Genomic DNA, 21658 nt, shown 5'->3' on the forward strand with positions numbered 1-21658 from the left:
ATTGTAACAGGGCTCTATCTTTGTCTCTGCCATCCCACATTTGTCTCAGTCAAGGGAATAATGATAAAAGGCATGTTTATCAAACCTGAAGAGAACATGAAACCAAGAGGGTGAGCAAATAAAGATCAAAAAAAAACCTCAACAGCAAGTCAAATTGAATTAGATAAAATTTAATGGGGACTATAATAGATCCTATGTTTGAGTCCAAGGAAGAAAAAGTAATGTGACTGTCAAAAAGCTAATTTGAACTTGTGCTGCTTTAATAGAAGACCAGTGACTAGAATAAGAAAAGTCTTGCCCTTCACTAGCTAGCTACGCCAAGAATATCATGAGTTGGACAGGCATGGTGGAAAGCATATAAGAACCTCATCAGCATGGGGCCAGAAAAGTGGTACAGGAGGCCAGACAGGATCAGACAGAGGCTCAGCCTCGGAGAGGCCACCTGAACAACCCAAGAGGGTAGCTACTGCATGCAGTACAACCTGGAAGACAATTTCATGGTGAAAAATTGGCTACCATCGTGAGGTGGTAGCCAATTTAGAAATCAGGACAAGCCACAATCAGGGTCAGAAGATCTGACGATGACAGCAGAATTCCCATCAGTCATAAATTTAAGAGGAGCTGGATATATTCCGAATAAAGAATGCATGGAAAGCGATCTTAAGCAGTGCACTAGAGCCCAGTCGGTATCTGGGCTCCAGCAAAGCCATTTTGCCAACAAGCATTATAGGCAAAATGTCTACATACTACGAGTTTATCAAGGGTCTTAAATTATTGGCTCCAAAATGCATAAGGAAAACTACAATATTAAAACGAATATAACATTATGTTAACAAGTCAGCTGCAATCCAGTGCTTTTACAGTGACATGTAAATTAGGTTTAACATGGGATGTGAATGCATTTTAATGTATTTAATATAATGTGGGAAGGTGTCTCCAAAATAAAAAGTACCTGGGATCTAAAAGTCTTTAAATGGGGATGATCTAGCGTAGACAAGGATTAATGGACTATGTGGTATTAAGCAGTCAGATATGAAAGAGCAGGACTCTTGGAAAGTCACTCTGGAAATTTACATATTGGCCAAACACAGGAGGTGCCATGGCCTCCTATGTTTGGCCAGATTAAACCAGGGCAGGATTAATCTTGGGGGTGAGTCTACACAATAGGAACATTTTCCAGATAACTCAAAAGGAGGGAGAAGAGCGGAGGTAGACATGGCCTCCTCTCAGCCTGGGGCTTCCATGCTTCAAATGGCATATCAGCAAACTGGAAACTACTGAGAGGAGAAAAGCTTCATAGGTTGAGTACATCCTGCGAAAGACCAAAGCCTGAAGAAGGAAACACTGAAAGGGATCGTGAGAGGTGTCTTCAAAAATGGGAAGTACTGTCATGTAGAAAAGGTACTGGGTTTATTTTCTGTTAGCACAAGGGGTAGACAAGGATCAGATGGTGAATGCTCTCCAAGAAGGTGAATTTTTTCTTATTATAAGGACGTATTTTCTAATGATTAGCCAGAAACATAATTAACTATTGAGTTGACTAAGAAAATAGCACGAGGGCCTTCCCTGGATGACCACTCAAACGGTGGGTTGTCAGGTAGGAGTCAATTATTAAGTGGTTTGTTGCACAGATTTGTACCTACATTTTCTTTCTTTTTTTTTTTTTTGGTTTAGTTTTTTTGTAATTGGAGTATAGTTGCTTTACAATGTTGTGTTAGTTTCTGCTGTCGTACCTACAGTTTCTTAATACTTGTGAGAATGCTTTAAAAATCTGGCTTCCATGGTTGGTTTACTGCTTCTTAGGCTACCAAGGAGATACAGAGATGGGTGAGAAAGGAATCCCAAGTAGCCTTTAGAATAAATGTTATAGCAGGTTGGGAGCCACGGGAAGGATTAGGCCCAACTGGCTTTCTTATCTGCTTCTGAGATGCACCATTACAAATATCTAATAACCTTGAAACAGGAAGGATCTACACAGCTCCTGGAGCAGAGATATTGATAAATTCCTAATATTTCTGCCCCCACGTGGAAAGAGCAGGAGGAAGTGGAGAGTGGAAGACTACTAAGTTTATTTCAGTAGGTCAGCCGAAATGTTGATCATGAGTGTGATTCCAGTTAGGTGCTAGTAATGACTGATGTAAACAGGAAGGAAAGATACTGGCTCTTATAGCTGGCCTGGCCACTCTCCGCTCAGCATTTCCTGTTTACCAACAGCTAAAAGAGAGAGGGAAATCTTCTCTCCTCCAACTTTTAAACACAAGTCCTAGATTTCTCTAGGACTGGACCAACTTGGGTCACATGCCTATTTCCAAGCAATTGATTTGGGCAGGGGACCTGCTATGACCTAATTGTTTTAGACCTGGGTGATTGCCTAACCCTTAGCCAGTCACCATCGCAAAGGGGATGGTGTTTTAACAATTGGCTTAAGCCAATCAAGCCCCACACTGTGAAACTTGAGATGAGGCCAATGGCCATTCCACAAAGGGAAATACATTTACTCATGTCCACCCGTGGATTAGAAGCTTAAATCTCTCCATTCTCTAAAACACATTTCAGTACAATTTTAGACCATCCTCCCAGCTCTATTAAGCACAACAGGGAGTAATTTTTATTTCCAGGTTAGAAAAATGCATCGAACATAGAGTGTTTCAAATAGCAAAGAGAAACACTAACATCCAGATGCTTGTATATTTGTACTAGCTCCACGCATCTTTAACCAATGACATCAACTTAATTTTATCTGTACTTTCTGCCGCACTAAGAAGTCCCCAGGGGCTGAGAGGAAATTTTGAGAGCTTCTGTGTAGTTATTGTTGCTACAAAACAATATCCTTGGTATCCAAGGGTTCGGGCTTTGAGACACTGTATGAAGTCACTGATTCATAAAGGAAACCTTTGGTAAATAGGTCGGTTGGGTGTGAGAAAATTGATGTTTGCTCTCTGTTGGCAAAATGTCCTTGTGTAATCTTTGAATAATAGTTTATTTCTAGGCTCTCCCCTTTGGGTCCAGCTGCCATTATTGCTCCCATGAGAACTCACACTTCCACCTGAAATGGAGTGTGCATTCTTTTTTCCCCCAAATCGTCTGTAATTATCTCAGTACCTTGAACACTAAGCCTAAAGGGTTTTAGTTGAACAAAGTGCCAGTGAGCTTAGGAATACAGACCCAGACCACTGACTGTATAAATCGTGGAATCCTATTAAGATTCACATTGATTGATAGCCATACTCCAGCTCTGTTTTTGTGCATGGCATTGAAGGGTTCTGCTGCCCTGCAAAAGCAGAAGACAGTGAGAGCTTTGGACTCACCCACCGTCTTCTCCCCTCTCAATCCCAAACGGTGAACCATCTCTGGTCCTTCAACTCTAGATATTGCTTACATAGTTATCCCCTAGAATCCTACAATTTGAAGATCAGACTGAGGTTGTAATTTATCACCTAGTTACTCAGTAAGCCTAAAATTAATAAGCAGCTTTTTCCATTTCCTTGGTGCCCAGACCCACCTGTAAGGCCCTTGTGAGCAGAAGCATTTAAAGCAAGGAATAAATCTGGCTCAAGAATGCTACCAAGTAAGTTATATATCAGGCTACCTATCTGAGACAATAAACATAGACCCCTAAGCAGCAAACAACATTCACAAAGTCATTTATTCATAAATATGTATTGGATACATGACTGGGGACAGAATCTGTTCTAGGCATCAGGAAATTTTTTAGAGAATAAAAGAAGGGGGCTTCCCTGGTGGCGCAGTGGTTGAGAGTCCGCCTGCCGATGCAAGGGACACGGGTTCGTGCCCCGGTCCGGGAAGATCCCACATGCCACGGAGCGGCTGGGCCCGTGAGCCATGGCCGCTGAGCCTGCGCATCCGGAACCTGTGCTCTGCAATAGGAGAGGCCACAACAGTGAGAGGCCCACGTACCACAAAAAAAAAAAAAAAAAAAAAAGCCAATCCATACAGAAGGATTTAGAAAGGAATTTTGTGGTGAAATATGTAACATTTTACATGAAATATGCAAGCTCCAAGAGGGCAGGAGCCACGTCAGTTTTATTCACCACTGCAGCCACGGTAACTTTCCACCCCTTGGCACATAGTCAGCACTCAATAAATACCTACTCATTGAATGAGTAAGACACACACATAGGTTAGTGCCTGGTTGTCAAGTTAAGGTTAGTAGCACAAAGCCAGGAGTCTTATTTTTTAGAGCTTAGATTTTCCAATCTGTTTATCTTAACTTTAGAATCACTTTGTCTAGTTCCCAAAACAAAAAGCTCATTGGTATCGCTAGGCAATCACATTAAGTTGTAAACGAACTTAATGATGTTGAGTCTTCCTATTCAAAACATGGTATGTCTTTTTATTTGTTCAAGGCTTTTTTTGTGCTTTTCAAACGTGTTTCAAATGTTGCTTCATATAAGTCTTGCCTGTTTCTAAGTTTATTACTAGATATTTCTTGTCTCTATTTTAAAAAGGGTCTTTTCTTCCATTATAAATTTTTGTTTTTATATATGAAAGCTACCCATTTCTGTGTAGTAATTCTGTACCCCATAATCATACTAATTCTATTGTTCGTAAAAGTCTCTCAGTTAATTATTTGGGGTTTACCAGATATACAGTGGTATAATTAGCAAATCTTAATAGTTTAACCAGCAGTTTTCCAACTTTATAGTTCAGTTTTCTTTCTTTTACCTAATGGCTAGTATTTCCAGAACAATGTTAAAAATAATAGCAATGGTAGTGGACACTCTTATTTTGTTCTTAACTTTCATGGGAATATTCTAGTGTTTCCACAATAAGCGTGATTCTGGCTTTGAGAGTGAGATAGATATGTTTTACCATGTTATGGAAATATCCATCTATGCATATTTTTTGAGTGATGTTTGTTTTGTTAAAAAACAAACAGACTGGCTATTAAATTTTGTCAAATGCCTTTTTAGCACCTGTTTACATAATCATATGCTTTTTTCTCCTTAGATCTGTTAATATAATGAAGTATATTACTAGATTTTCTAATATTGAATCATTTGCACTCCTAGAATAAACCCCACTAGTTATGCAGTTATTTAATGTACTGCTGGATCTTGTTTTGCTAATATGTTCTCCTTAGTTTATGAAAACAATCTGGAATTTTTCATTTTTCCCCTATACTTTGGAACTGTTTAAGTAGAAATAGAATTATCAGTCTTAAATGTTTGAGTCTGGTGTTTATTTGTTTGTAGGGGGTAACATCAAACTATTTTGATCTTCTGTCTCTCCTGATTTGGGCTTTAGCAAATGCTTTTCTTATGAGAAAATTATCCATTTTATTCAAATTTTCAAATGTGTTTGCATAGATTTGAGCAAAGTAGTCATAATTCTTTATAACCCGCCTGTTTCCAATGAGCTTTCCCTGATAATGCCTTAGTTATCCATCCTGATTCATTTGTTTCATTTGAGTCTTCTGTAGGAATAATTTCCTCAAACAGGTCCCTGGGTGATATATTCTTCTCTGGAATTCTTCTCTGGAAAGAAGTGGTATTTTTGTGGGTAATGGGACTCTGAGTTGCTGTCCTTTTGCCTTTACTCTAGATGTTCTGAATTGTTATTCTATAATCCCTTCCTTTCAGAAATCTCAGAGTTTTTCCTGTGAAAATACCTTGTACTTTGTGTCTGGAAGATTGCAAAATTATTCTTTTACCCTTGGAGTTCAGGAGTGATATCACGGTTACATAATATAATGAGCCCTTCAATATGCAAAACAGTTTATTAAATTCAGGGAAATTTGTATTTTCTTTTTGTGTATTATGGCTCCTCTTCTTCTGTCAAGAATGCCCACTATTCATATGTTAGCTCTCCTAGATGAGTCTTTCAAAGCGCTTATGCTTTCCAACTTTCTATAATTTTGTTCAAACTGTCTTCCAATCCACTAACCTGGCCTCATCAGTGGCCATCTTCTTTTCAATTTATCTAACACTCTTTTTAAATTGAAAACTGTGGGTTTTAGTACAAGGAAGTAAGGAAGTTTTTGTGCTCTAATCAGATATCCTTATATGTTCCCAAATTTTGAATAAAGATGGGAAATGAAAAGTTCAAACTATCATCTGCTTCCTCCACCAGTTCTTCTCACGAGGAGCCATCTATTCTGGATCTTATGCTTGTTTTCCTTCTGTAGGATGACTGGATTTTCTTATAAATATCGTTGTGTTTCTCTTGCATATCCCTTGGGATTTGGACCCAGCTGCCAGAGCACCGTAAATGGAAACAGTGTTCTAGCTAGGTGAAAACCATGGTGGGCTCCAGGCAAGCTGTCATTCCCCTACTGATGCACCAGGAGGTAGTCTCTCTCTCTCTCTCTCCCTCTCTCTCCCCACTTTTTAAACTCTCCTACATCTTATTAAAGGACTGTGAAAACAGCAGTTCCTCCACATAGTCACACAAGGGGCAGCAGCCTTCATTTAACAGTCCCCCCAAATCCCTGCACCCAGCTTTCTTCCTTAATCTCACTGTTGTAACCCCATCCAAGTACCCCATGCCAGTAGTTCTCCAGTTCTCTCCTGTCCCTGAGGGGAAAAACATCCCATGACATCATTGTCTACTAGATCCAGACAGAGCTGAGACCTCATATTCCCCAGATCCCACTTCATGCTGGGCTTAGAAGTTCATAGTTGAATCGGAAGTGGAAGGAAGGGCATCAGGGTTGAGTTTAAGCTGTCGTGTTGCCACTAGCCATTTCCCCTCAGAGAGGAGGTTCTTATTCTAGAACACTTAAATGGGCTCCAGGGGAAGCCATGATTCTCTGAAATTACCGTCAAATTGTATTTATTTATCTATCTATACATATGTATTATATGTATGTTTTTCTGTAGGGTTTTTTCAGAAGTTTTTTTAAGAATATTTTTTAAAGCAGTTTTATGTTCACAGCAAAATTGAGGGGAAGGTACAGAGATTTCCCATATACTCCCTGCCGCCACACATGAATGGCCTCCCCTGTTATCAACATCTGCCACCAAACTGGTGCATTTGTTACAATTGATGAAATGATGTGGACACATCATTATCACCCAGAGTCCATAATTTACTTTCGGGTTCACTCTTAGTGTTGTCCATTCTATGGGTTTTGACAAATGCATAATGACATTTGTCTCCCACTATAGTAACATACGGAGTATTTTCATTGCTCTCTAAGGATCTGTGTTCCGTACATTCATCCCTCCCCACCCCCAACCCCTGGCAACCACTGATCTTACCATCTCCATAGTTTTGCCTTTTCCAGAATGTCACATAGTTGAATCATGCAATATGTGGCCTTCTCATATTGACTTCTTTCACCTAATAATATGCATTTAAGTCTCTTCCATGTTTTTTCGTGGCTTGATAGCTCATTTCCTTTTAACACTGAGAAATATACCAGTACCTATGTGTACGACAGTATCAAAGGACCAAAGGACATCTTGGTTGCTCCCAAGTTTTGGCAATTATGAATAAAGCTACTGTAAACATCTGTGTACAGGTTTTTGTGTAGACACAAGTTTTCAATTACTTGGGCTAAAAACCAAGGAGCAAGATTGCTAGGTCATATGATTAGAGTGTGTTTAGTTTTGTAAGAAACTACCAGAATCTCTTCCAAAGTGGCTGTTCCATTTTGCATTTCCACCGGCAATGAATGAGAGTTCTTGCTGCTCCACATCCTCTCCAGCGTTTGGTGATGTCAGTGTTCCAGATTTTGACGATTCTAATAGGTGTACAGTAGCATCACATTATTGTTTTTTTTGTTTGTTTTTTTGTGTTTTTTTGTTTGTTTGTTTGCAGTACGCGGGCCTCTCACTGTTGTGGCCTCTCCCATTGCGGAGCACAGGCTCCGGACGCGCAGGCTTAGCGGCCATAGCTCACGGGCCCAGCCGCTCCGCGGCATGTGGGATCCTCCCGGACCGGGGCACGAACCCATGTCCCCTGCATCGGCAGGCGGACTCTCAACCACTGCGCCACCAGGGAAGCCCACATTATTGTTTTAATTTGCGTTTCACTAACAGCATGTCATGTGGAGCATCTTTTCATATGCTTATTTGCGATCTGTATATCTCCTTTGGTGAGATGTCTGTTAAGGTCTTTGGCCCATTTTTAATCAGGTTTTTTGTTTTCTTACTGTCAAGGTTTAAGATCTCCTTGTATATTTTGGATAACAGTCCTTTATCAGATGTGTCTTTTGTATATATTTTCACCCAATCTGTGGCTTGTCTTCTCATTCTCTTTGAGTTCAGAAGGTTTTATCAGATTCTCAAAGAGATGTTAAGAATCACAGTCTTACGGAGCCATACCTAAATTTGGTGGAAATCCCCAACACGCCAATTAGTTCCATGTAGATTGCTCTAAGTCCAGTGGGTATCGAGGGTCTCACAGCCTCTTGGACACCAAAGATTATATCTAAAAGTAAATATCTTCCATTTCTATGCTCTACTTGGGTCATTGTAAAATAGGTTACTGAATATGAAAGATTATCCTTTGAAGAAAGGGCAAGTTCTTGAACTAGAAGAAGATGGTTTTAAGAGAAATAAAATAAAACAAATTGAAACATATTATAGTAAATAATAACCTGTATAGACTGGCAAAAGTAACAAATACAAGACAGTTGTGAGTGCAATGAGTTCAGGGATAAGAATTCAAAAAAGAGCTTTTTGAAGAGAAGCTAGAAGTGTTTAAAACAATAAAGTAAAGATAATCTTATTTCCCCTCAAAATAAAAATGAAGAAGACCTTAAATTTTCTTTCAGCGATATGTTGATGGTGATTCTTTGGCACTTGGCGTTCAGCTTCTAAATCTTAAATATATCACTCTTTATCTCTGAGAAAATGTTTCTGGCTTAATCAAAAGTTAGTAGGCAAAATATCTACTACATTATATGGTTACTTTTGAAACATAAGCCCTAGTAATTCTAATGGAAAAGGATTTGATGCTTTTTTATTTGAGGTCAATAAAAATAGAAAATAACCTTAGAAAGATCTTTTTTTGTCTCTAGCAGATAGAAAGATACAAATATAAAGCCTTCTATATGTTTTAAATGATTTTTAGATTTTTTAATATATTAATACACTTTTTTAATGCAAGCTACTCTGATGTATGACCATAACCCAAGCAGACCCATGGCAATTGGGAGCAGAACTGGAAGGGGGAATAGATTTCAAGATAGATCCTTCTACCACAACCTACAATCCTCTACACCTTAAATTACTTAAACCTCACTAACATAAGTATTAAGATATAACAACATGATCAAAAATTCACATATTTACTAAAATTTTCACCTATATATTAGCTATAATCAAAGGCTATAAAGAGAAGCTTACCTAATTTTCTTTGAAAAATGTATACTCTTCTTTGAATGTCTTGATCATTTAATGGGTCCGTACTAATTTGATCTTTTATTATACTCCATCCCTTTATCCTTTCTGTTCCCCTTTTAACAAATAAGTGCTCAGTTATTATACTTGTTGTTGTTAAATAACACACAGTCAAAATCTATGCCCAGGCACCTAGAATTCAGGCATCCCTCAATCTAACCGAAGAGTGCCCATTAGTGGACACAATGAGAATAAATATGCAGCGGTGATATCAGATATCACTGAATGATCACAGAGGTTATGTTCAGTAAAGCCAAGTATATCCATCTTCTCAAGGCAGCCACAACCAGCCTGTCAGAAACGGCACTCAACATGAAGCCTCTTAACGTTATCCCAATTTAAAGCAAAATCATCTTATCGTCAATTGCTGGGAAATTTCTCTCCAGATCCCCAACTGTCTTCAAAATGAATTTCTAGGCCAACTGAATTCTGTTTAACTCTGCTGTTTCCTGGTTTCAGATGGCTACACCACGGATGACATTGAGTTTTACTGGAATGGAGGAGAAGGAGCAGTAACAGGAGTGAATAAAATTGAGCTTCCTCAGTTTTCAATTGTTGACTATAAGATGGTGTCCAAGAAGGTGGAGTTCACAACAGGTGAGGATGTTTCCCCCATGAACTAGTGATGATGAGAAAGGAGATGGCTCCCACCAAATGACCATCTGATTTTCTTTTCTTTTCTTTTTTCACTCAGGGGCCTATCCACGACTGTCACTAAGTTTTCGTCTAAAGAGAAACATTGGTTACTTCATTTTGCAAACCTACATGCCTTCCACACTGATTACAATTCTGTCCTGGGTGTCGTTTTGGATCAACTATGATGCCTCTGCAGCCAGAGTCGCACTAGGTAATGCATTCCCAGCACTACAGAGAGCTGGTGGGATTTAACGTCAAACAACAGCCAACGATAAGAATTACAGGCCAGGGTGTCTCTCACAGAGAGCCAGAGAATGAGATTACCGTAAGAGTGCTGGATAATAAAACATCTATGTGTAAGCACTTACAGGGGTGAATGTTTTACAACGTAATATCTTTTTATCATTTTACCAAAATAAAACACAAATCTTGGAGTACATTCAACACTATATAAGTGCTTCTTAGAGAATATTTTAAAATTCTCATTACACTAATATTTTACTAACTTTGTGATTTCTTCTTTGGTTCCTTCTCTTTACAGTGGAGAACATTATTGCATTATTCTCAAATGGATTTGGAGAAAGCTAAACCTTGTGACCATTAACAAGCCATGTCAATATTATCTTTCAAATATTAACTATAGTTAAATTGTATTGCTCTGTCTCCCTTAAATAGAGCTCCTTCTACTTGAATAAGGCACAGACAATTCATCAGCTATATTAATGATCTGTGATCAGGACAGAATAAAAATGGTTTCCTTCCCAGCAAAACAGAATTCAGAACTAATCTTGCCATGGTTGAGTAATTGCTGTAAGCTAAAAGGCTATATTTGAGATTTTAAAGGATTCCTTGGAAAGTTAGAATATGTAAGGTCTGTCCGATGTATCTGGGTATGTGTGGGTCTACCTCGTATTTGACCCTAGAGCCATTTCAGTTATCACTTTCTGGGGCTTATTTACAGACACACACACACACACACACACACACACACACACACATATGCAAAAGAACATCATTTATTACTAAGCTAACATATACAGCTCTTCTCTTCTGAGACTATGGAACTGGATTAGATGATCAGCATACCCTTTCACTCCTAGACTAATTGTCAACTCTACAGCTCATCTCTATTGGTTGAGTATATAAGGTTCACAAAGTCAAGTGTGGGCAGCCCCTTATCAACCTTTGAACATTACAAGACTAAGGAAAGTAGACAAATAATTTATCATATCATACACATGTATCTGCACATATTATTTGAACATGTGTATATGCTATGGTTAAAGAAAAAACATCAGACAGTGTCTACAGTAGGGAATATGAACTATCAAGGTCATGAATTGTGGTCCTCTTTACCATCTATCCTCAAAGCTAATAATATTTTGATTAGAGGTGTCAGCCTATGCAGATGCTGAATAAACCTGTTCTTTGAAATGTAAAACCTAAGGTATTTAAAACCTTATCTAAGTGAAAAAGACATTTACTTACTAGCCCTTCTTGCTTAAAAAATTTAAGCCAAGGAGTAGAAGCAGAAGTGGAATTAGTAGATTTTAATGAATTATTGCTTCTGTACAGAACATTAGGTAGAATTATATTAGGGGAAATTTAAAATTTTATTCAAAGAAATAAATAGCACCACTCATGATGGCATTTAATATCAGTCCAGACATTTAAATTTATCACTGATCTAAACTATTTTAACCTTTTGTATGGTAGTTCAGACTTCCTACTTTATCTGTTCTCCTCAAGTTTAGTAGTCAAATCAGGGAATCTAAATAGAATAATCTGGCTGGCAAATGAGTGCTAAACTATTTTCTTCCCTTTTCATTTTCTAACTTCCATTCCCTTTGCCAGTTCTCCTTTGTCTTTAATATCCATTTCACATTTCCTATCTTTATTTTTAAGGACCTCCGTCAAGTTTCACGTTTTACTTTTTCATCTCTCTGCTTTTATTTTAAATACCTTTGCTTCATACCTCCTTGCTTTTTGCCCCTAGCTGGGTGATCTACAGCAAAATAACTAATCTCAGAGTTTCTGTTTACTCAGCTATAAACTGGGAATTATATACCTGCCTTATCACACTCAGCAGGCTGTTACGACAGCCATATAATTCATAGCTGTTAAGTGTTTAAAACTTCAAAAACACTATACAAATGTGTAATATTAGTATTACAGCAGAGTTTAGTATTAGATATAAGTATCACTTCCTATTTTTCCCAATTATCATTTAATCACCATAATCAACACAAAATATTATACAGACACACAAACATTATATTGTTAAGAATGCCATATTTAACAAAGTAGACAAAGCAGAATCTTCCTTTTAAAAAGACTACACTCTTAAATTTCTTTAACAAGTTGAATTTTTAGGAAGTCTTTTCCTGACTCCGGGGCACTAATTCATTCTAGTCTCTGGAATCAAGGATAGAGGTAATATTTGAAAAAGAAAAAAAAAAAAAGCAATAAGATTATGTTATATTTTAAAATACATATATCACATACTTGATGCAAGTCATGAACTTTCTTATTTGTTTCTTCTTTTCATGTTGACTCACTAGGAATGATGCATTATAATTTTAAAAGACCATACTGACCCTGCGACCTGTGTGTATTACAGTTGCATGCAATGAAATAGGTCTCCTCAAACTGGTCACCAACTTTCAGTTCGGTAGTGACTGCTGTGGTGATTAGTATTACAAGGACAGATTTAGGAGGGACGTGACGGAGACGCTGAGAGAAGGAAGGAAAGAAGGAGGTGGCACGTAGCAGAATGAGGGACATTTGACAGTAAGCAGTGGGCATGTCAATGAGATTTTAATATTTGCATCTACTTTTCTTTCTCCTTTGTGCATTATTTTTTAAAAAAAACAGTTTTCAACCCAACACTCACAGCGCATCCCATTTTATGATTTACTTATGGACTACGTAGGGAACCTGCAGCTTTGTCTTTCAAATTGTCTGCCCTTTTTGCCCTGTGGTTTATTACATTACTGCCATCATTCTGGAGCACCAACAAGAGATCGGCATCTGTCCCCTCAGTCTTGAAAAGGGAACTTAACAAGTGCGTTCCGCTAAGCCGTGTCTTTCTGTTTCATAGGAATCACCACAGTGCTGACAATGACAACCATCAGCACTCACCTCAGGGAGACCCTGCCAAAGATCCCTTACGTCAAAGCAATCGATATTTACCTGATGGGTTGCTTTGTGTTCGTGTTCCTGGCTTTGCTGGAATATGCCTTTGTAAATTACATCTTCTTTGGAAAAGGCCCTCAGAAAAAAGGAGCTGGCAAACAAGACCAGAGCGCTAATGAGAAGAACAAACTGGAGATGAATAAAGTCCAGGTAATATATTAAATATTCTCGACAGTCTTCTGAAATTCAGCAGCAGCAGGGCTCTCATAACAGAAAAAAATGATGAAATACTAGTTTATCTTTAATAAGGCTCCAACCACCCTTCATTTCACATATTTGAAAATTGACAATTGAAGATGTTAGGTTGAAGTTTACATAGCTTAATAACATACCTGGGCCTGCAACTCAACCCTAAGTCCATTATTCTTTATTTTAAATTATATAGTTGTGAAACTATACACAAAAGAATAATTCCGGACCTACTTAATAAATAAATGAGAGAACTAAAGTGAACAAACTCTTACTCCTAAGTGGCAATGAGGCATTATAGCACGGTGGTTACAACCACAGAATGGAATCAAACTGCTTGGATTTAATTCCCAGGTCTGCCACTTAATGGCTTTAGAACTTCAGGCAAATCAACCTGTGTAACTCCTTATCTAACCTCTGCTCTCAGTGTCATCAACTATAAAATGGAGATTACTATAGTATACCTATCTCTCAGTTATCATAAGGACTAAATGAGTTTTGTTACTTCTTTTAAAGTCTATTATTTGGAACAATACCTAGTACATAGTAAGAACTCAATAAGTATTAGCTATTATCATATACAAGACATTGTCAGTATTTTTCCTTTGCTTTTCACTGGTAGATCTTATGACCTGTTTTCTCACTGTGCATTAAAATAATGCTTTGTTTATTCTTTTTAAAAATCCCTATAGTCTCTACTTCTGTGGCATTTTTCACTGCAATCATTTGACAATTATGTGCGTTGAAATACTGGATCCAAGACAAATTGTTTTCAAGATGGCACTCAGGGTAACGACTCAAATATTCATTCATGATTCTGAGCATTGGGGGTACTGCTCTGAATGATGGAGTTTAGATGCTAACGTGGGAAGACAGGCAGTAAACAAGCAAGTATCGAGAGCATAATTTCAGGTAATAGGAAGTGCTACAAAGAAAGTAAAACAGAGTAATGGGCAAGAGAATGTGTGGGGTCAGGTTCAAGGGAACAGGGAACTTTGATCAGGTGATCAGGAAGACCTCTTTGAGGAATTACCATTTGATCTGACACCTAAGTGATGGAAGCAGCAGCCATGCCATGTCCATTCTAGGCAAAGAATTGTGTGACATGTTAAAGTACTGAGAGAAGACCAATGCAGCAAGAACATAGGAAGTGAGGGAGAAAGAGAATAATTTGAGTTGTGGCTGGAGAATCAGGCAGAAGTCAAATAGTGAATCTTCAGGGTGTTTCTTCATGCTCTTTAGTAGGATATCAAAATTTGGCAAACACTGTCAGGTAATTAGAAAATTACAAATGAGGAAAACATACAGATTCAACCAAATGGGCAAAATTCAAAGCAACACACTCAAATAAATTTATACTCTTGTATAAAACACTATGCTTAATGCCATGGGAAAAGGAGTAGGCATGATACTTGCCCTTGAGAAACTTCTGATCTGACTGGAAAGAAAATTATGAATGGATTATAAAATAAGACAGGACAGCATTTATCTTGAAGAAAGGTTGAAGCTTCCTATTATCTGATGGTAGCCATACCAGCTTTAAAAGTACTTTAAGGGGGCTTCCCTGGTGGCGCAGTGGTTGAGAATCCGCCCGCCGATGCAGGGGACACGGGTTCGTGCCCCGGTCCGGGAAGATCCCACATGCCGCTGAGCGGCTGGGCCCGTGAGCCATGGTCGCTGAGCCTGCGCGTCCGGAGCCTATGCTCCGCAACGGGAGAGGCCACAAGAGTGAGAGGCCCGCGTACCACAAAAACAAAAACAAAAACAAAAACAAAACAAAACAAAAAACCAGCTTAAAATAAAGTCCATAGGAAAAGATTAACATAATATATGAAGAGATGGGAAGTATCAGACTAGGATTTGAGACTATAAACAAGAGCCAGTGGAAATCATAGAATTGAAAATTTTATTAGATGGATTAGAATCAGATTTCATACCACAGAAGAAAAAATTAGTATGATTGAAGGTAATATTGGCCTTCTCAATCTTTCCATTGCTCCAGTTCTTACCATAATTGCTACTAACTCAGGAATGCCTTAACTGACATGTCTGTTGATTTATATTTTGTACCCTTGTGATTTGTTCTCATGACATCCTGTGCTTTTCCACCTTAGGACTTACCACAATATAGAGTATATGTGTAATTATTTTATTTGTGTAATTATTTTTGTAACCTCTATCTCTCTGCTAATCTCCAAGCTTCCCAAAGATAGGCACCAGGGTCCTTGTCTATTATGTTTATTGTTCTTTCCTTGGAGGCTAGAACTGAGAAAATACCAAACAGGAACTTTTTGAATGAATGACTGCTAGAGAGGCCTTTTTCATTCAAGGTGAGTTCTTAGATACCACACAAGGTATTGAGTGTTACATCACAATGTTTTATAAAATTCTTATGTATTCATAATAAGTAAGAAAAGGAGACTATCTATAGTCCATTTTAGCTTCTGCTCCAAACTTACTTACTCTATTACTTTGATTTTTGACATGTTTTCAAGCATACTTTCTATCAACCTGTTATTCTTTCTGAATCACAGTGATATAGCATCAGATAAATACAGTCTCCAAAACATGTTGTAAGTTTTTATAAACTTCTTCATATTTAGACGGAATAATAATAGACCAGTACTATCTCAAGGAAATTATAATCATGCCTGTAGCTGCTTAGGTTTTCCAGTTCCTGACTTCCTTATCCTATTCTAAAACCAGGGGCTCAGGCAGACAATGTGTCAATAACAAAGCAAGTGTATCACTTCATCTGTTCAGCGCATCACCTCCAGCAGTGAAGTTAATGATGTAACCTAAGTGGTATTTAAAAATGTTACCCTCTGGTTTAATTTAAGAAATAGAAAATATTATATTTTTTCTTTACTATAATGGTTAGATGATCCTCCCCTTTCCTTTTAGATGTTTATAAACAGTTGAATTCAAATGACATATATGTTCTGGTTGGTCCCAGACAATTTTTATTTGAGGGATCCCTAATATCGGCCTTGGTACCCTAGTGCATAGAGTGGCATTGATCATTTATCATACATTATTCTGATAGCCTTGGCTGGGCAGTATTGTCAAGGGTATCTATACTGAAGCTTCAGAAGTGCTTGCTTTGTCTTGATTTTATATTTCCACCACTGCACTGAAGTATCTTTTTATATGAGTATAGGTGCTCAATCCAGACATTAGGAGAGTTTCAACCTCCAACATGATACAGACAATAGATTCATAAAACCCTCAGGTATCATTTGAAGCTAGAGATGGTATTTAGAGTTTTGAAAGATAGATTACTCAGTACAACTAAGCTGTAAGTAAGCTACTTCGGGGCCATTTTTGTACTAAGCTGGAACAAATAGAGTTGTATCTGCTGGCCACAATGCCTGCCCATTTGCAAATAGATCCACCTAAGATAGAATGGTTGCATGGGTGGTCTGTGACCAGAGACTGACTCAACATCATTCTGTCATGGGGGACACTGCTGAAGAGTCATGCCCAATGGGAAGTTGGAACCCCAAAAGTCAAGAAAGAATTTTTCCCTTCAGAACCAGATGTTGATACTGTAATCTGGCCTCTTTTCCTCCCATTCCTATTCTCTATGGTGAATCCTCTATACCTTCAGACAACTTTCTAAATGTAAATAAACTCTGTATTGTGATTAATTCCAGGATACAAAATGCGTGTGAAAACAGTCTTCATAAATGTAAACAGCTCTCTCAGGTCTAGCTTCGACCAGCTTGATATGCATATTAGCCTTTGAGCCTGGGCTCCGCCCCACATCACTGTCTTGCCATCAGCCTTTAATGAAACTTTAACCATTCTGACTTAGTATCTTGGATTCTGGAGAAATCCAGGCAGGGCCTCTGATTTCTAATGACCGCCTGTGTTAACAGTTGATGAACTTTTTCAGCCCTCAAACCCTTGCCCAAATCTGGCTTGGTCCATGTTTTGTTCTCTAGTTGTGGCTTAATTTAGCTAATCTTCAGGGCCTTCAGCAACCTAAGAGTCTAATTTTCCTTTCCAGGAATCTCAAAATCTCTCTCTCTCTCTCTCTCTCTCTCTCTCTCTCTCTCTCATCTTCTTTCTGGCATCTAGTCTCCAATTTCTTCTATACTCAAAAAGATAGGATTCTTTTGTGAATGAGAGAGAAATCTAACTTACTGGCTTAATAAAATCTAACTAGCTTAAAAAAAAGGGGTGGGGGAGTTCTTTGGCCCACACAACTAAAAGGTCCAGCAAAGATTGTAATTTCACATGAGGCTATACCCAGATGTTCAAACAATGTCATCAGAGAGCATATCTTGTCATCTTTTTTTTTTAACATCTTTATTGGAATATAATTGTTTTACAATGGTGTGTTAGTTTCTGCTGTATAACAAAGTGAAATCAGTTATACATATACATATGTCCCCATATCTCTTCCCTCTTGCATCTCCCTCCCTCCCACCCTCCCTATCCCACCCCTCTAGGTGGTCACAAAGCACCGAGCTGATCTCCCTGTGCTATGCGGCTGCTTCCCACTAGCTACCTATTTTACATTTGGTAGTTTATATATGTCAATGCTACTCTCTCACTTCGTCCCAGCTTACCCTTCCCCCTCCCCGTATCCTCAAGTCCATTCTCTACGTCTGCATCTTTATTCCTGTCCTGCCCCTAGGTTCTTCAGAACAATTTATTTTTTTAGATTCTATATACACGTGTTAGCATACGGTATTTGTTTTTCTCTTTCTGACTTATTTCACTCTGTATGACAGTCACTAGCCTCCACCTCACTACAAATAACTCAATTGCATTCCTTTTTATGGCTGAGTAATAGTCCATTGTATATATGTGCCACATCTTCTTTATCCATTCATCTGTCGATGGACACTTAGGTTGCTTCCATGTCTTGGCTATTGTAAACAGAGCTGCAATGAACATTGTGGTACATGACTCTTTTTGAATTATGGTTTTCTCAGGGTGTATGCCCAGTAGTGGGAATGCTGGGTTGTATGGTAGTTCTACTTTTAGTTTTTTAAGGAACCTCCATACTGTTCTCCATAGTGGCAGTATCAATTTACATGCCCACCAACAGTGCAAGAGGGTTCCCTTTTCTCCACACCCTCTCCAGCATTTGTTGTTTGTAGATTTTCTGATGATGCCCTTTCTAACTGGTGTGAGGTGATACCTCAGTGTAGTTTTGATTTGCATTTCTCTAATGATTAGGGATGTTGAGCTTCCTTTCATGTGTTTGTTGGCAAACTGTATATCTTCTTTGGAGAAATGTCTATTTAGGTCCTCTGCCCATTTTTCGATTGGGTTTTTTTTTTTTTTTGATATTGAGCTGCATGAGCTGCTTGTATATCTTGTAGATTAATCCTTTGTCAGTTGCTTCACTTGAAAATATTTTCTCCCATTCTGAGGGTTGCCTTTTCATCTTGTTTATGGTTTCCTTTGCTGTGCAAATGCTTTGAAGTTTCATTAGGTCCCATTTGTTTATTTTTGTTTTAATTTCCATTTCTCTAGGAGGTGGGTCAAAAAAGATCTTGCTGTGATTTATGTCATAGAGTGTTCTGCCTATGTTTTCCTCTAAGAGTTCTATAGTGTCTGGCCTTACATTTAGGTCTTTAACCCATTTTGAGTTTATTTTTGTGTATGGCATTAGGGAGTGTTCTAATTTCATTCTTTTACATGTAGCTGTCCAGTTTTCCCAGCACCACTTATTGAGGCTGTCTTTTCTCCATTGTATATTCTTGCCTCCTTTATCAAAGATAAGCTGGCCGTATGTGCGTGAGTCATTGAGAGCTAATGACTGACAGCGATATCACAAATGCGGTTCGTTACAGGAGCGGGATGCGCAGATGGAGGTTGTGGCTGTGTGGCTCTCTGTGCTCTGCAGGTGAAGGCAGCTGAGCACACTGGACAGCTTCATTCATTCGACTGTAGGCTTCTGGAGGGACAGCCCGTTCCATGGCCAGCATCACTTCACTTGGCTTCCTGCTTTGTACTTCAGAAGCACTCAGTAAATGGGGATCTAACTGAATTGGTTAACAGTAAGGAAATCACTTTCTGTTTGCAAAGTAGATTGAGCCCAGAGGTATTTCTTAACAGGGTTTTAAAACTGCCACTGACAACTAGATTATATTTTATTTCAATTACACTGAAATGAGTTCTGGTATATTTCCTGGTTGAAAATATCCAGAAGAGTTCAGTTCAGTGAGTGACAGCATTTTTCACAGCCTAAGGCATTCTTTGGGTATTTTGGAGGCAGAGAGAAGGGGAGGGTGAATGAGACAGGACGGGTGGGAGAGAAGTGAAGCCCAAACTAGAAAACAAACGTATACATTCACCTGGGGTTTCTATAGAGGGAAGAAATACAGCCAGCATGTCAGTGTTTCCTGGGCTTTAGTCACCCTTCTGATTTTTGCCATCCCCTTTGTATCAGTCAGCGTTCTCCAATGGAACCAACAGAAACAGAACCAACATACACGCAAGAAGATATTTATTTTAAGGAACTGTCTCGTGCAGCTGTAAAGAAAGCAAGTCCAAAATCTGTAGAGTGTGCTGAAAACTCAGGCGGGATTTCTGTTTCAGGCCTGAGACAGAATTTCTTTTCTGAGAAACTTCAGTTTTTGCTCTTAAGACTTTTAAGGGTTAGGATGAGGCCATGCAGGTCATCAGGCTGAATCTCCTCTACTTACAGTAGCAGATTGAAAATGTCAATCACATCTACAAAATACCTTCACAGCGACATCTAGACTAGCGCTTGACCAAATAACTGGGCACCATAGACTAGCCGAGTTGACACATAAAATTAACCACCATGCCTTTTTACCCCCTGTACTATCATTCATTCATTCAGTAGGTATTTACTGACTGCTCCTATAAGTGCCAAGCACTTTTCTCAGGTCTTGGGAAGTAATGGATAAGACAAAGTCCCTGCCCTCCTGGAGCGACACTCTAGTGGGACATTTTGGGGAGGAACCAGTTGGATAAGAAGAGAGAGGATCAAAAGTTCTGCTCTGGCCATTTGAAGAATGAGATGCCTTTAAACATCCATGTATAGGCGGCTGTCCTGTAGTAAGGTCCAGGATTTAAAAAAAAAAAAAGGAAATATGAATTACTTTAAATTTTTCACTCATTATAATGACATAGGATGAGTGTAATATTAAGAAAAACATACGAAGTAACCAAGTTAGTGTGCTGGTTAGATTTTTTCTAAATATGTGAAAAGCAATATATACCACTGTTTCATTTTCTTCATAATGCTACTCAATTTTTAAAAACAAACTTTATGGGGAAAGAGGGTATTGCCCGTTTCCTCTGTAAGAATGTATAAGCGCCAACTCAAGAACTGTATCTCTTTTGTTCACTGTTATCTTCCCAAGACTGTTGCATTCTCAGAAGTTGAAAGCAAGATATTGTCATTGAGAACCACTGTACTGCAGGAAAGAAAGAGAGGGTTCACCAGCCAGAAGCTGTCTCTCCCCATCTCAGGTCTCTATGCAGTGAAATCCCAGGAGCGCCCTCATATGTGAGCCCGTCCAAGATTTGCCTTTGGTCAGGAGGATCTTCAGGAGGGACCTTCAGGAGGAAGATGAGAGAAAGACTCAGCAGGCAGTGAGAAGGCAGATCCCATGGTCACAAGTGAAAGCATTTCAAAAAGTCTGTTAGAAAGGGAACTACCAACCTGAGTTTGAAAGAGGTCACAGTATTTGTCCAGTAAAACATTTAGAACCAGTAGGAGATGGGAGCAGTCTCAGGGTTTGTACAGGAGAGCGTACAAGATTAAGGAGCTTTATTAACTGAGATCCCTGAAATTCTAAAACGTGGGACATGATGTCCTATTGCTCGTGGAGAGGCTGATTTCTTCATCAGTGTCGGGGACAGTGCTTGACACAGAGCAGGCACTCAATAAACACTTACTAAATAAATGAGTGAGGGAATGACTGAACTGTTAACGTTTTAACACTTATCCATTCTACACCTAACATTACCTCTTGTAACCCATGAATATACCTGTCTAATAGGAAGTGGGGTGAGGATGAAAGATTAGCAAGCCCTTGGGGCTGCAGACCTAAAGACACGTTCTCTGCTCCCCTTTATTAGACATCTTGCATGTTGATCATCTATCTGAAGGAGAAGAGAAAGCATTATTTATTGGCCCTCCTGAAGCCTTAATAATAATTATATTCATCTTTCTATAAATTTAGGTTGAGTGATGCTCTAAACTTAAAACAAAGAGAATCCGTGGTGTTGGTTTGAGGATTACATGGTCATATAATTAAGTCATTACCCCC

The 21658-nt window shown here is 38.7% G+C and overlaps 2 protein-coding genes across 5 annotated transcripts in view; one reads left to right on the plus strand and one right to left on the minus strand.

Annotated features, from left to right (window-relative positions):
* GABRB1 (gamma-aminobutyric acid type A receptor subunit beta1) overlaps positions 1 to 21658 on the plus strand; it is a 389072-nt gene that overhangs the window by 362070 nt on the left and 5344 nt on the right. For 2 of the 3 annotated variants that reach the window (XM_032632383.1, XM_032632384.1), the window contains exons 6-8: positions 9831 to 9968; positions 10066 to 10218; positions 13108 to 13346. In XM_032632383.1, coding sequence (XP_032488274.1) covers positions 9831 to 9968; positions 10066 to 10218; positions 13108 to 13346 — 530 coding nt within the window. Of the gene's footprint in view, positions 1 to 9830; positions 9969 to 10065; positions 10219 to 13107; positions 13353 to 21658 lie in introns of all 3 variants that reach the window. The other variant, XM_032632382.1, reaches the window with a different exon arrangement.
* COMMD8 (COMM domain containing 8) overlaps positions 18700 to 21658 on the minus strand; it is a 39945-nt gene continuing 36986 nt past the window's right edge. The window contains exons 5-6 of one of the 2 annotated variants that reach the window (XM_032632385.1): positions 20827 to 20942; positions 18700 to 20433 (exon numbers count right to left, since the gene is read on the minus strand). In XM_032632385.1, coding sequence (XP_032488276.1) covers positions 20367 to 20433; positions 20827 to 20942 — 183 coding nt within the window. In that variant the 3' untranslated portion in view covers positions 18700 to 20366. Of the gene's footprint in view, positions 20943 to 21658 lie in introns of both variants that reach the window. The other variant, XM_032632386.1, reaches the window with a different exon arrangement.

The sequence above is a fragment of the Phocoena sinus genome, chromosome 5 (genome assembly GCF_008692025.1).
Source record: "Phocoena sinus isolate mPhoSin1 chromosome 5, mPhoSin1.pri, whole genome shotgun sequence".
In the NCBI taxonomy this organism is placed as follows: Eukaryota; Metazoa; Chordata; class Mammalia; order Artiodactyla; family Phocoenidae; genus Phocoena; species Phocoena sinus.